Source organism: Lutra lutra, chromosome 5, assembly GCF_902655055.1.
Source record: "Lutra lutra chromosome 5, mLutLut1.2, whole genome shotgun sequence".
NCBI lineage: Eukaryota > Metazoa > Chordata > Mammalia > Carnivora > Mustelidae > Lutra > Lutra lutra.
In genome coordinates this window covers 95,312,532-95,329,279 of record NC_062282.1, presented here as the reverse complement: position 1 = coordinate 95,329,279, position 16,748 = coordinate 95,312,532, and the positions used below count along the sequence as shown (strand labels likewise).

General features: G+C 34.0%; 1 protein-coding gene across 5 annotated transcripts in view; it reads left to right on the top strand.

Annotated features, from left to right (window-relative positions):
• The window catches only part of ADAMTS6 (ADAM metallopeptidase with thrombospondin type 1 motif 6), a 312,212-nt gene that overhangs the window by 200,744 nt on the left and 94,720 nt on the right, over positions 1-16,748 (top strand). For 4 of the 5 annotated variants that reach the window (XR_007127597.1, XM_047730844.1, XM_047730845.1 and 1 more), the window contains one exon: positions 11,633-11,740. Coding sequence is in view for 4 of the 5 variants with exons in the window: in XM_047730844.1 (XP_047586800.1) it covers positions 11,633-11,740 (108 nt within the window). In the remaining variant the exon portion in view is untranslated. The remainder of the gene's footprint in view (positions 1-11,632; positions 11,741-16,748) is intronic. The other variant, XM_047730847.1, reaches the window with a different exon arrangement.

Here is a 16,748-nt window from a genome sequence, read left to right as displayed (position 1 = left end):
ATAAGAAAAATTAATAGATACCATAGCTTTGTTTAATTTATGGGAAATTTTTATTATCCATGAAGTTTGTCACTGTTCAGATAGACTTACAAATTAGCACATAAATACAGAATAGTGTGTTCTACATTGTTATTACTTACTTTAATGTAGAACTGAGCAATGTTTTATCAATGGGTCATGTATTTTGAATCCCAGATGGAAACACATGATCTAATACATGGTTTCACTATGTGAAATTCTGCTCACTATTAACTATTACCTATGACCTCGAATTGATAGATAGATTTTACTCAGACACTATTTCAGGTGAAAAAGAGCCAACTTCTTCGTATAAACTTCAGATGGCAAAAGGTATGATAGGCATGCAAGGTGTTTTTTCTTTACCTGGCACCTGGCAGACATTCAGTAATTTTTCCCTTCCTTCCGTGAATATCTATGTCATCCATTATACCATTCCTCTATAGTTGATATGCTGGTAGTGCTGTAGGTGAATCTAAGTCATCTGTAATTGAGGAGCATATGAAGGTAATCCAAGGGCCACATTTTGACACATTCACATCCTTCAGTCCCAGCTCAAATGCATTTTCAGACAGGCCTCTATCTGGTCAATCTATAGACAAAGACTTCTCCCCATTTTTCTCTTTCACATTATGCCTTTATTTCCTTCAGAGCAGTCATTTCAAGCCATTATCTTTCTGCTTATTTGATTACTCATTAATTACTTAAATGTGATCCTCTAGGTAAGGCTTTCCCTAACAATTTTATCTAAAATTCCGTGTGCACACATACACATATGTCTATGCAAAATGACTCCCTGTCATTTTCCTTCCTTTATTTTTCTCCTTAACATTTATTACTTTTAAACATCTACATATTTTGCTAATTCATCTTGTTTTTGTCTGCTTTTCCCACTAGAATAGATTTTTTCCTTGGCGCAGAGATTTTGCCTATTTCATTCCCTGCTCTTTCCATAACACATAGAACAGAGCCTGCTCATGATAGGTGCTCAATGAATACTTCTTGGAAGAATAAACTGATAATTATAATAGAACATAAGTTCTGTGAGAGTAGGAATCCCACTTGCCTTGTTCATGGCTGTTTATATAGTGAGTGACATGATGCTTACCTTACAGTATGAGCAAGAAATATTTGTTGAATAGATGAGTGAGAAGAATTATATGGTGAAGAGGTAGTGGGGAGAAGACCTTTGTGGCATTTTTGTGTATTTGAAGAGTTGACAGAAGGCTAGTGTTGCTGTAGCTCTCAAAGCAATTGCCATATAAATGAGACAGAAAAGAGGTTAAGAGCCAAATCTGTGTACACTTAATAGGCTGTGTTAAGAATTCTAGGTTTTTATCTTAAAGGCAATGGGTAAGTATTCAAGGTGTTTTAATGAATGAGACCAAGAAGGTTAATGGTGTGCAGAAAATCACAGAATTTCTATGACATATTATGTCTTAGGAAACCAACACAATTCTGTAATCCTGGGAAACCATATGGGAAAATTGAAGACTTAATACAAAGTGGTCTATGTCCTTCTCCCTCTCCTTTTCTCTTCCCCTCCAAACACATTCTACACAGAGTACTAAAGCAGCTTTGCCACAGTTGATATGCTCTTGAAGCAATGCCCTTTCTTTTCTTTGTAAATGTAAATTTATTCTTTTCATGCTGGAAGGTACTGTGCCATAACTCTGAGATGAAATGAATGAAAGTGTTTATGTATATAAATTCCATAATTTTGACATAAAGCTTGCAGAATCATGGGTATTGTGGTGGAAACAAAACATACAAAGAGAAAATGTGACATAACGTTGGGAATTTTAAGCTTTCTTATTAATTTTGAATCTTTCCAGGGGAAATGTATTTGTGTCACACTGTATTTTACTTACAGATCATCAATTATGGATTAATGAGAGAATAATCTATAAGTGGTTAGTATGCCATATTTTTTTCCACACTATGTGATGACAGATTTTTAGTATCTAATATTAGAAATGGAAGATCACAATGAGTATATAGGTTTATATATAAAACTGAATTTATTAATTTATAGTAACCAAATATGGTTGATATTCAGTCAACTCTACTGAAATGTGCACATTTTCTCACCTAAGGAAATCTACCCAGTAGGCCAATTTTTTATCAAAATGTTGTTTGGTAAACATAAAGTTAAGATATAGGATGGTATAAATAATTTTTATTAACATGTTAACTCTAATAAGAATACCATCTTGCTATATCTGCCCGGAGTATAGCTATTTGTAGACAGAATAATCAGCTGAAGATAAGATAGTTAAGTTGTTTAATCAGGGTATCCTCCTTCTGGAGAGTACTTAATAAAGCCTGACATATTTTGTCTCTCAGAATCAAGTTTTTAATGTTTTCACACTTACTCCCTTTTGTTTATTATTTTATCATCACTAATTAGTTAAGATTCAAGTCATTATTGCTTTCTACTTGAGAATCATTTTAATAGAAGGACTTTATTACTTTATTAGTCTTTTTGGGGAATTGTTGGCCACCTACCTAATTTTTTTTTTTTTAAAGATGCAGATAACTTGGATGGGCTTGGAAAAAATGATAGTGAAATATTTAGAAGTACATATAAGGGAAGTTTAAAGAAATAGAGTTTGAGTAGCCTATAAAAAAGAAGGCTAAATGTTGGCCTTAAAACTGTCTTCAAGCTTTGGAACATTTATTATAGTTTGGTTGCTGGTAACAAATTGTTCTCCTTCCCTATCAAGAGCATAAAAAAACACAGTTGTCTTAATTTTTACAGCTGGAAGGTTGTAGATTAGGTAGTAGGAAGAATTTCAAGTTATTAAATACTGGAATGTTGCACTGAGGGAGATTGTAGAAACACTTTCCTTGCAGATTTTAAGGTGGTGTAAATATTCTACAGTGTGGTTTGATATGGAAATAATATTCATGGAATTATTTTAGCACTGCAATATTCTTTTGGAGTCCAGACATTTATACATATTAGGCATATACTGAACAAGAAGTTGATTTGTTTTTATTTTTCTTGAATTTAAACCTCCAATGTTAGGTCCATAATTACTTGCATTCTTAAATATCACCTGTTTTTACTTTGGGTTTGCTTCTTAGAGGTATTTTTCAAAACCATTTAATCATTTTTTAACCTCTTCAAATTGATAATTATTTGACTTGCATTCCTAGATTCGTTCTTTTTTACACATATGTGTGTACGTATATATATTTGTATGCATATATATAACAAAAATATGTCTTTCTAGGATCTCTTGTATTTAAATTACCCATGTAACAGGATTAACCTGTTTAAAGCTGAAATAAGGGTACATTATTCTCTTTCTTCAGATGGCTACTAAACACCTGGAGCCAGGCCACGAGGTCACCATATGTTGGTTTTCAGTTTTCTTTTGTGTGATACCATGATAAGTAACCTTTCTAATCAGTGATGCTCCTTTCTGACCCTTTCAGACTCTGCTCTCCCCCTTGGCTGTCAGGATCCTTTATTGCAAACAGCTGTTAAAAGATGTTACTGATAGGGTAATGAGGACAAAGAAAATGTTTCATATTCAGAACTAAAGACCCAAGATGGCATAAGGTTTAGAGTTTCCCAAGGGCAGAAAGTGTGTGTATATCTCTTCTATGATCCTTACATTTGTTTTAAAAAAATTAAACAAACAAAAACCATCTAGCTGAGGGTTGCCGGGGGGGGGAGGGGTGTGGTTTAGGGAGAGGGTGTTTGGCTTATGGACATTGGGGAGGGTATGTGCTATGGTGAGTGCTGTGAAGTGTGTTAGCCTGATTATTCACAGACCTATATCCCTGGAGCAAATAGGACATTATATGTTAATTTTTTTTTTTTTAAAGATTTTTATTTATTTATTTGACAGAGAGAAATCACAAGTAAGCAGAGAGGCAGGCAGAGAGAGAGGAGGAAGCAGGCTCCCTGCTGAGCAGAAAGCCCGATGTGGGGCTCGAACCCAGGACCTGGGATCATGACCTGAGCCGAAGGCAGCGGCTTAACCCACTGAGCCACCCAGGCGCCCCTATATGTTAATTTTTAAAAAAATCTAGCATTAAAGAACCTGTTTTCTCTTTGTATGTACGTTTAAGAGAAATAGGAAAGTAATTAGGTTGTGTAGAGATATTTGAGGCATTACATTTACTTCCTTAATGATAAAATAATTATAAAATGGTTTGGTAATTCTATGATATCTCTTTCCCACTTGTCTAAACTGCTAATTTTAATTTTCCCAAGGAAATCAAAGGGCTCTTCATCCCATTTTTAAGTATCTTTTAAGAACTATAATTATGAAAACATATAGTTATGAAAACATTGGGAAAGTTAATTCCAATTTCTTTTATTATTTTGAAAAGCTTTTTGAGTGTAAAATAATCAGTTATTCTATTCTGATCAACAAGGACCTAGTTCAGTTTTTTACAAAATTGTTTTCTGAATATCAGATATGTTGTTTTACTTTAGATAATTACTTTAAAACTGCAACCCTTATATGTATTTTTATTGTTACTTATATTTGCTATTTTTTATTGTTAATATTTGCAAATAGTGTCATTCATTCGAAAAATCAGATAGACTAGAAGTCTGGGAGTGAATATTAAAATTTTAAATAAGGAGGAATATTTCAAATGTCTTGTTTCTTGGAAGACCATGGAGTATTTTTGAGGAGTATGTTGATAGTATCTTTTAAAAATCCAAATACAAAATATTGTTACATTCAAAACTTCCAATAATAATAATATATAAGTTGATGTCTAAGCTCATATAATGAGTGTATATGTTATGAATTAGTACATCATAGTCTTAATTTGGAGATATCTTCCTTTAAAATATAGGTATAGGATAAGAGAGCATTATGAACATTGAGTGAGATTTTATATTACATTAGAATACAAGTAAACATTTTCTTATTGGCTTGTGACTTTATTCAATTGTGGTACGTTTAAGAGAAATAGGAAAGTAATTAGGTTGTGTAGAGATATTTGGGGCATTAATGTCAAATAGAGCTGATTCAAATCCAGGTTTTGTTAGGATTGAAGCAAACTGCTAAATCTTTCTGAACCTAACGTTTCTCACATTTTCTGAGATTTTAGTGATGATTAAGTGAGATACAAATATGAATATGCCTCATGTACTTATTGACCGTATACCCTGAAAAAGTGTTCATGTTAGTTACTTTTTTTTTCCTCTACCTGCAACATTGCTGTTCAAAAGCTGTGAAGTGTATGCTTTAGTATCTTCAGTAATGGGAGATTCAGTTTTATTTCATCATTGTTCAGAAGACCTTTTTTTCTATACATTGAACTCAAATCTGCTCCCCCTGGCTCTTACCCATTTACTCAACTGACTTCTAAGTTGGCATTTATATTTTGTTTCTATTCCTTTATATGACTTGCTTCTTAATGTCTAGGAAAAGAGTTTCAGTTTCAAAAACATGACAAACAATAAATACAATCACTTTTCCAGGTATAAAACAGAAAATGTCAGAGTAACAAAATGAATAAAACTTAACTAAATAGCATTTATTTAGCTACAACATGTGTTTTTGTGATGAAAAGACACATGAGTAAATTAACAGACTGTGGAGTGATGCCAGTATAATGCATACATCTTATTTTGTTCATATATGATTGTCTCCTAGTGCATTAATGATGTGAAGTTAAATAAGCTTTCTCACAAAGAGAAAATTTATAGTATTACATAAAGTCTCATAGAAAAAATCCTGCAAGTCCAAAGAAGGGTCTTTACTGGACGTAATAGATCACTTAATGGCTCCATTCCCAAAGCTTTAAACTCTCTGTTAAAATCATGAGGGCAAATAAAAAATCTATAATTATACATCCTTTGTGCTATTTTTAAAAAAATGGTCTGATAAAGAAGATATATATACCTTAAATCTAATTGTTAATTTTTATGAAAATGGTGTCTATTAGAGGCAGATATCCTCAAAGACCTGCATCTCTAAGTAGAAAGCATCAGAAGTCACAGGGTTTAAGGCTACAAAGGGTTCAACTGACTAGGGTGCTGGGATCAAATGCAGAGATTTAACAGTGCAAAATTTTCTGGCTGTGAAATTACATAGGTTTTCAGTGGTCTGCTCCAACATTATTTTTCCAATAAATCCTGTTTTCCTCATAAGTGGTCTTACAGAATGCAGGGGTTTCACAGGATGCGTTCATTACATTTCAACAAAAAGCTTGTGTATATCAGAACAAAAAGGGTATTCCAGAAATGAAGAGGCGTTTTAGTTCAAATGGCAAGCTAGTGACCTGATGTTTTCCATGTTAGAATAGGAGATACCATCTTGGGTATGAGGTAAAGGACATTTCTAGTATGAAGAAATAGCTAAATGGAAATAACAAGTGAGTGTCCGCCCTTTGCTTTAGATGGGGGAAAATAGTTCACATAAGAAACTGAAGCTCTAGGCTCTGCCTCACATAAGAACAGAGTATGACTTTGTACAGTCTCCATACATGGTGCTGACCAAATAGATCCACATGAAACAAAAAGCAAGTGAAACCTTGGGATGTACGATAGAAAGCTACACTTCTGCAATTCAGGAAGCACAGGATGCTCCATGAAAGAACAAGATTCCCTGAAGACAAGCTTGAAGAGAAAATAACAATGTGAGGAAACAATCCACCATGACATGAACAAGCAGAAAGATTAGCGCCCCAACCGAAAAATATATGGTAAATACAAAAAGGTTTTAAGAGACACGGTGGTTAGAATGGCAATATCCAATATAAGTTGAATAGAATTTCTGGAAGAATGGGGAAGTAGTGTATTACAAAACTTTTGTAATATACAACTAATTATGTAACTAATAATTTTCAGAATCAAAGAAAGATACAAATTCAAAGCATGAGCTCCAAGTAGATAAATAAAAGAACACCAAGATACAGTGGTGAAACTGCACTATAGCCAAAACAAACTCTTGAAAGCAGCTAGACCTGATCACAAAGAAACAGTGATTAGACTGACAAATGATTTTTCATTAGCTTCCATATATGGAGTCCAGATGACAATGAACTTAATACCTTCAAATGCTCAGATAAGATCAATGTTAGTCTAGAATTCTGTAAGTCAATTAAAATATCATTTTAAGAATGAGGGTAAAATAAGTATATTTTTTTAAAAATGGAGAACAAGAGTCCCTTGGCACCTGGGTGGCTCATCCAGTTAAACTTTGAATTCTTGATTTCAGCTCAGTTCATTATCTCAGGGTCGTGAGATTGAGCCCCACATCAGGGTTTGTGCTCAACAGGCAATCGGCTTGAGATTTTCTGTCTCCCTCTCCCTCTGCCCCTTCCCCTTCCTCTGTCTCTCTAAAATAAATAAACCTTAAAAGAAAGAAAGGAAAAAAAAAAAACAAAAGAATAAGAGTCTCTTGTTAAATAACTCTGAAAAGATGCTTGTGAAAAAAAAATTTTCATTCAGAAGATAATGCTGGGACATAAGAAATAATCAATAAACACATTGATCTGCTTTAAAAAAACGAAACAGAACAATGATTATCAAGTTTGGGGCAGTGAGTGGTTCACAAGCTTTTAGATTTTTGTAGGCAAGGGAAATTTCTCCCTGAAAATAAGCAAACCAACACACAGTTGTCAACTTTTAATTTTGCCATGTAGAAACATTTTGTCAAGACTGCCATTAACATACACCCAAAAACCCTGCTCTCAGGGACCTTACAGTCTATTGTAATACCTTAAAAGTAAAAAGAATAAAACTAATAAATAAGAAGGATTGGTTAAAATAAGAAATTTAGTTTCATTTTAAAAGATTTAACCACATTGATATCACTCTTCTAATTTTGTCACAGGATATTAAAAACTCCATAGAGCAGTACAAATCCATGGCATTTAAGCTCTATGTCTCATTGTACCCTACCTTCTCCCTGGTTTCTGTAAATTCTTTGATAATGTTATTTTTTCATTACACTAATATAATGCCTGGTGAATAGTAGATGTTCAAGAAATATTCTTGAATGAATGGGAAATAGTGTTTTGTTTTACCAGGCAATCCTCCCAGTTGGTTAGAAGTTGAGCGCATGAGATTAGAGAGTCTATTTCCAAATTTCCCTTAGTGAAGACTGTTGATAACTTCACTCTCCTTCCTTAAACTCAAGGGCAAGCACGGAGACCAAAATTTCTCCTAGAGAGTCTTCCCAAAATAAATTGTAGGGTTGGAGAAGGGAATCACTCTAACATAAGCAATGGTTTATTAGTTCATAGAAGTCATAAGAGTAATCTTAATAAATCTTAACTTCTCCTATAAAGAAATATGAGTATGTGAAAGAGAACTATGTTCTTCTTGAGCTAAGATGGTGGATAGTCCAAAAAATCATCAATCTTTCTCACTGACTATACTCTATCATCTTATTTATTTTATTTCAGGAATAACCTACTATGATGGTTGTTGTACAAATTCTTCAAGAGCCAAAAAACTTCAGAATGCATTTAAATTACTAGTGAACCAGCTTGGGACCTTAGGGTGCTTATTTGGCAGCTGATACACCTATGTATATACCCATGCAAATATATCTTCCATGTTCTAGGATCCAGCAGTTTAAAGAAGGGTATTTCTGAATGTACAAATATGTTCTCTGGGTGCCTGGGTGGCTCAGTTGGTTAAGTGTCTGACTCTTGATTTGGGCTCACGTCATGATCTCGGGGTCATGGGATTGAGCCCCTCGTGGGGTTTTGTGCTCAGCATGGAATCTGCTTGAGATTCTCTCCTTCGCCTTCATTCTCCCCCTCTGCACCTCCCACTCACTTATGACCACACTGTCTCTCTCTCTTTCTCTCTAAATTAAATAAATAAAATCTTTTTTTAAAAAAAGGAAAAATTCTCATGTTCTTTCAGGTACTGTGCCTCTTGCTATCTTAGTATGAAATAAAATTTTCTTAGTTTTCATCTTTCAAGTGAATATTTTTTTTTATCTTGCAAAATCATAACTGAGATGTCATGATCTTTATTATCCAAGTTGACATTCTAGATAAGAGATCTATTTGAAAACTCTTCAGAGCCTTTTCTGAGAATAGTTTAACATCTTGGGAGTATTTCCTATACATAGATTTATAGTCCCGTGCTTTAGCCTGTAATTTGTGGGAAGTTAATGCCCTAGCAAAATTCCAATCCCCAGGAGTCCACTAGGTAATAAAGTCCTGTTAGCAGTGGGAAACTACCTTTCAAAATGTGTTATTCTCTATAGGATAAGAAGGCTCTATCAAAGGCTGTACTGTGAATCTTGAGATTAAAGTTTTGGAAAAAATATCTTGAGCCCTTGCCATTTTGGGTAGAGATTTTCAAGGCACTTTTAGCAAAAAAGAGTTTCTCTAAGTTGACCTCTTACTGTGTTTTCCTAATAGAAACTATGAACATTGTCCTTTTCAATGACAGAATTTTCATTTCACAGTTCTATCTAAACTTCAGGCTTCTTTTACTTCTGTCTAAAGTAAGATTTAGACCTAATAAAAATCATAAAAGATCAGGAGTATAGTCCAAGATTATGGATAATTTTTTTTGTAATCTCTTAATACATTTTTAAAGTAATGTTTTTCTGTTTTAGTGAACACATTTTTCTTTGAATATGGATATTTTTGAGGTATGGGATAGTATTTTAAGATCCTAAAATGTTAGTCCTACTGTTTTTCTAATATTAAACTGAAATAATATATTTAGAAACATACATTAAGAAACTGTCTCCTATAGGAAAAGAACACTAAAATAGTATAAATAACTTTCTCATAAAAGAGAAACTGAAATTTTAAAGAAAGTAGAAAGTACATTGAGTTGTAAGAATAGGAAAATTATATTATGATCTATAGTACATGTTGTTTATCTTTTGTAATGTTTTACCTCTCTTCTAGCTCAGTAGTTCTCCAAATAGAGTTTAAAGTAGATAATAAAGTAAAGTAGTTATAGAGTAGATTTATTCAGAAGCATTTTTAAAGTCTAATAGAGGGGAGCCTGGGTAGCTCAGTTGGTTAAGCATATGCCTTTGGCTCTGGTCATGATACCAGCGTCCTGGGATGGAGCCCTGCATGGGGCTCCCTACTCAGCAGGGACTGTGCTTCTCCTTCTATCTCTGCCCACCCCCCTCCCCAACTCATGTGTGAGCTCTCTCTTTCTGTGTCTCTCAAATACATAAATAAAAAACTTTTTTAAAAAGCCTAATAGAAATTATATGTCTCCTTTTGTGCCTAGTGGAAGGGAGCATCCTGAAGAGGAGCCCAGAGAAATCCTCTCAATGTTATACCCTGTGGGGCATTTCCACAATGAACCAATGAATTAAATAATTTACCATTTTATTTCTGAACTGTGTTTATTTGACATAAGGTTTTATAATGATGTTTTGAGAGTAAAAAGAGCAGTTGGGGAATAATAACGATGAAAGTGAATGTTATACATAATTTTATCTTTGCTCTCCAGATTAATATATTTTTATTTCAAATATATGTGTTTTATACTAATGGGTTTGGTTTAATTTCCAAACTTATAATATCAGTAATGATGCTAGTCAGTGATCATATATTTAAAAAACTGAAAAATTTGAGTATTTTCTTCAAAGAAATCATAGTAAAGAAGACAAGTCAGCTTTAAACAACATCTGAAATATGTCAGTTATGAAAATGACACATAAGAGCAGCATTTGTTGAAAACCACATTTCCCTTTCATTGCAGGTGGGCTACACTGATAATCTACAAATAACATTGCTAGATTGTTCTTTATGAATTTTAGAAATAACTCCCTGTCCTTGCCCATGGTGTCTCTCTCTCTCTTTTTTTTTTTTCTTTTTAAAATGGTATTTGAATATTACAGTAGGTCTAGGAAGTCATCCCATGGTAACACTTTATTAACAATTGGTAAGTTTGTACAATTGTATATTCTTAAGAATAATAAACATATTTCCTTTCTACATCTTCATCCATTCTCCCTACTCTTTTTTTAAAAGAAGTTTTGAACAGATTTTTTAAAAAAGATTTTATTTATTTATTTGACAGAGATCACAAGTAGGCAGAGAGGCAGGCAGAGAGAGAGAGAGAGAGGAGGAAGCAGACTCCCTGCTGAGCAGAGAGCCATGAGGGGCTCGATCCCAGGACCCTAGGATCATGACCTGAGCCGAAAGCAGAGGCTTTAACCCACTGAGCCACCCAGGCGCCCCTCCAATCTTTGATAATAATGAAATTTCTTCTTCTTTTTTTTTTTAAAGAACCCTTTTTTAAAGATTTTATCTTTAAGCAATCTCTACACCCATTGTGGGCCTTGAACTCACAACCCTGAGATCAAGAGTTGCAAGTTCTACCGACTGAGCCAGCCAGATGCACCAGGGCATTAGTGAAATTTCTACACACTGTTTTTTATAGATCCTAATTTAAAAAACTAAATATTATTTATCCACTAAAATAAGAATTATAAAGAAAAATAAATGATTCTGCAAAATGGGTAACAGTATCTTGCACAAGAATCTTCATCTTTTATGCTTCAATAGCAGAAAAACACCTGGGATGTCTTTTTAAAATAATGCCGAGTGCACATATGTATATTTTATGGAAGAAGTAGACATGATTTTAGTCTCTACTTCTGATCAACTTGCTTTTTGCCTTCTTTCCTAGGAAGTGTGTAGAGAGCTCTGGTGTCTCAGCAAAAGCAACCGCTGTGTCACCAACAGTATTCCAGCAGCTGAAGGAACACTCTGTCAAACTGGGAATATTGAAAAGGGGGTAAGCTCAAATGATTTATTATCTATTTGACAAGTAGACTGATCCATTTCTGGTGTTGGTAGTCAACCCCTAGAAAATCATGCATTCTAATTTAAAATGCACTTGAGAAAATGGTAGATACGTTGCCTGATGAATTAATTGGTACATACAGATATCTGCACATTGCAACGGTTAGGAAATTACAGTGATTATTTATTTTCTAGCTCAATTGCACCTTTCTGTGCATATATGTGTATATATTTGTACAGAAAATCCAATAATCTTATTGTCATATAATAAGTCTGCTTAGTCATAGAAGTTGAGGTTTCTTTCTGATAAATAATTTCCACAAATATATTTTATAACTAGAGTCAAACTAGAGTTGATTTAAAATTACAATATAAGAGAAAGGACCAATAGTAGAGAAATAAACAATTTACTGAGCATAAAAATTGTAGCTAAATAATTTTAGTTTGATCAGTCTAGTTTTCAAAAAATATCATTATTAAGAATTGTTCCAACAAATAAGAATAGTTCATGCTATTTCTGGAATTCTTTAGGAATTGTTATATATGTGAATTCTAGAATTTATTGCTACATACTGAATTTATAATAATAACTACTACTGTCTTCTGTTCTCAGTTCTGAATTTGTCCATGTTAGTTGGGGTATTTTCAACAAAGATTACACTGAATTTCAGGTTGCAATCTGATGTTTAAATAAAAGAATGAAAGCTTTTGGGCAGCTGTCACAGTTTTATTAATCCTTGCTGACGGCTTCATTTAGGACCCGTAACCTAGTGCCATGTTGATGGCTTTTCCATGCTGAGTTTGGAAATGTTGGTAAATTGTGCTAAATGTATGAATTGATAGGGTCATTTTTAAAGGATTAAGGATCTTTTTTTGAGACATTTTACATAGCCAATAAAAATACAGAGACCTTCACACACTACCAAAAATTCTTTTTTTTTTTCACTCAAGTAATAGAAAATATTCAGAACTGCATTCTTGAAACAACAGTCTAGGTTTATTTTGGAGTCAGCAGTTTTTGTCAAAGACAAGTAGCGATTTACATCAATCTGTACTTAGAGGAAATACATAATAGTAAAGGGGAGAAAGTTATAGTGAGAATCTCTTTCTTTATTGGCCCTTGATTGATTATTATTCTTTTTTTTGATTGATTATTATTCTTTTGATCTAGTCCATGGACCACAGTTTCTTTTTGCCGAGAATAATATGATCACTAAACTTGATGACTCTTTTTATTTTTACTTTATTTTTAAATCCCAAGCATAAAAAGTTAATTATTTTAAACATCTCGCAGTCCTCCTACTAGCATTCTATAAATTTATATAATCACTTCAAGTAAGGAAACCATGAGTAGTGGCTATCTGAGAACACATAGCTCAACCCCACTAATCATTTATATGGTAGACACATATTTAATATCTTATCATTTGTGCTTAATATTAGGACCCTCAAATGTTATATCTTACAGCTATTTGCATATATATGATAGAGGTGATTTTTTTTAAATTACTGACAGTTTTGAGGGATACCAAGAAAACACTCTCAATAATATTAAAGCTAACAGTATCAAATTTAAATTTAGATAAATAGAGATATAATACTTTAAAGCATACACACAAATAAGCACAGACAGGAGAAAGTGAATAAAATGGGACAAAAATATATTTGATTTCTTAAGATACACATTCTTTTTTTAGAGCTTGTTTAAGTAATCTCTACACCAAGCATGTGGCTTAAACTCATGACCCTGAGATTAGGACTGGTATACTCTTCAGACTGAACCAGCCAGGCACCCACAAATATTCACATTCTTAATTTTGGTTAATGGTTGTCAACTTTTTGATCCCTAAATCCTTTCTTCAAATGAAGTCTATAGAATTCTGACATGTACATTTGAAAAAATGGAAATACTCTTTTTTTAAAAATTTTTTAATTTTTTAATAAACATATAATGTATTATTAGCCCCAGGAGTACAGGTCTGTGAATCGCCAGGTTTACACACTTCTCAGCACTCACCAGGAAATACTCTTGTTAAAAGAACTCCTTGCCTACCTCCTTACTCTGTCCTTGGACCCTTGTCAGCTTCTAACATGCCTCAACAAAACATCTTGGACTCCACAAAAAACTATTTAAGAACTTTGTGAGTATACAATGTTTGTGTATGAAGAAATCATTCATATTCACAACATCATAGTTTAATGTAGTCAATATGTTGGATTTCACCATCTAAAATTAATCTACAGGGCTCCAGGCTAGGGATAAAGCCTACTTTAAATAAATAAATAAATAAATAAAAATAAGATTAAGCTACCAAGCAAATAATAGCCATTCTTTCAGAGATGTGGAAGATCAATAGACAATTTATGAAAGTGACTAACAAATCTTAAATGAGTGAATGAAAAGAACAAATACATATGCAAACTTGAAAGGAAAAGGGCAGAGTGCTGGGAGAAGACTCTCAACCTATCTATTATTGTTAACAGTGAATTTATGAAAAGACTTTCAAAGTACCAGATCAAACTACGTGTTTAAGAGAAAAAAATACAAAGACCTAGAAATGGAGGCTGACCCATTCTTTATTTTTTAGCTTTTACTAACTGCATTTGCCATGTTATTTATTTACGGATTTTTGTTGTTGATTTCAGTTATTTTTTTTTTTTAAGATTTTATTTATTTATTTGACAGAGAGAAATCACAAGTAGGCAGAGAGGCAGGCAGAGAGAGAGGAGGAAGCAGGCTCCCTGCTGAGCAGAAAGCCCGATGTGGGGCTCGAACCCAGGACCTGGGATCATGACCTGAGCCGAAGGCAGCGGCCCAACCCACTGAGCCACCCAGGCGCCCATTTTTTTTTTTTTTTCTTAAAAGGGAAACATATTTACTTTCCCCAAATACAGATTTTTCTCTTAAGGCTATATCTATTTGGAAATTAAACCAGAACTCAAAAATAACCAAAAAAAAAAAAAAAAAAAAAAAAAGAATGAAATTAAACCAGAACTCGGAATTTTTACTCCAACCGAAACAGCCATGCAAAGAGCTAGTGACACAGTTAAATTAGAAATTTCAATTGGTCTAGTCAATTTTGTGTGGCATTAAAATATAGTTGGCATTATCAGTATCTATGATGGTGATGATGATGATGATGATAATAATGAAAAATTTTAAAGTATTTATGCTGTGCACATATTTGTTCTGTTTAATATTGGCAAAAATCCTATGGAGGGGGTACTGTTTAACCCCATTTTACAAATGGGGAGAGTAAGACTTGAAAGCCTAAGATTACACAGCCATTTAAAAGCAGAGCTAAGACTGCAACCCACACCTTTCTGATTCCAAAGTTGAAACTTTGCCCCTCTACACTGCCTCTGATTTTACCTTCCCCTCAGATAGGAAATTTTGCAGAGAAAAAAGCAAATTTTTGTTGTCACAGAAATAAATGAGTCACTGAGCCTGAGATTGGTGGTGACAAAGTATTTTACCCTTTAATGTTAAGTGGATTTTTCACTTATCTACCTATAACAATTCATTATCTCAGGAATTACAATGAGAAAACACTGTGAGCAGAACATTGAGGTAAGAACATACAATTGTGTTACAATTGGCAAAATAATAAATCTCCACTTTAAAACAAGAGAGATCTGGGACTCCTGGGTGGCTCAGTGTGTAGGGCTTTCGTTAGGCTGGGGTCATAATCCCAGGGTCCTGGGATGAATCCCATATCCAGCTCCTTGCTCAGCGGGGTGTCTGCTTCTCCCTCTGCCCACCACTTCTCCTGCTTGTGCTCTTTCTCTGACAAATAAATAGAGAAATAAAATCTTAAAAAGAGAGAGAGAGAGAGAGATCTATTTCAACATTTTGTGGAGATCTTGTAAGGATGGAATAAGAAGATATCTCAGTAAACATTTTGTGGGCTTCCTTAGTGGGAAGGTGCCAGTGTATATTACTAGGGCATCATCATTCATTTCCTTATTATTTTTCAACCTTAGATGATGGTGGGCAGAAAATTCTTCACCAGACTATCTTAACTGGTACTAATGAGCATCGGAAAGTATAAGCATGAGGGTGTGTGTCTCAGAAACATGAATGGAATACCCATGGCTGACCTCTGTTCTTAACTTTTAATTTCAAAACTACTGTCTTCAAAAGGAACAATAAAAAACCTATATCCTATGTAGCCAGCAGGATAAAGCCAAAGCTGCTCATAGATTTTGAATAAATACTTTAAAAAAAAAAAAAGTTGGGGGAGGGGAGAAATATTGCTCAAGTGATAGCATAGACATATCCAGAGGACTGGATCCACAATGATCTCGTCAAACTCTGGCTGCAAAAGATATGGGATCCCTGCCCGGGGGCGCAGTTCCACAAATGTTCCATGTAAGTATGGGAACTGTTCCATGCACATTTAGCAGATGGAGTAAGAAATATGGCCAAAAAATTAAAAACTGATCTTTGCGTGAGTCCTGGGGGGTCTGACATCGCTATTACAGCCATTGGATGTTTGCCTGAATAAGCCATTCAAGTATTGAATAAGAACCATATGGTCTGAATGGATGTACTCAGGGACAGTAGCATTAACCAAAGGAGGAAATTTGATGAGCCCAGACGGTGCACTGGCACTGTGCGTCCACGGGTCACACTCCTACAAATCAATCAAGATAGCTCTCAGCCAAAAGAACTTTCCTTAGTCATGGCATCAACAATAGCTCTTTGCACAGGAATCAGAGGGATGCCATACATGATAAAATAATAAAGATTTAGACTGTAAAAACTCTGGTAGTAGTGTTGGCATTGTTACTGAGCAGAATACTAAGGAAAATCAAAACTCAATCTTTACAAGGTCTGATGGTGACCAAAGAAGTTTCCAATACTTGGTTTACTGCCAAAGGGTTCATTTAATGATTCTACAAGACCAATTAGAGATATAGCCCAGGATTTAGGCCAACACCTATATAACATTGATTCCTAGTATCTTTGCATGGGAAACATAGGACTGGATTAAAAT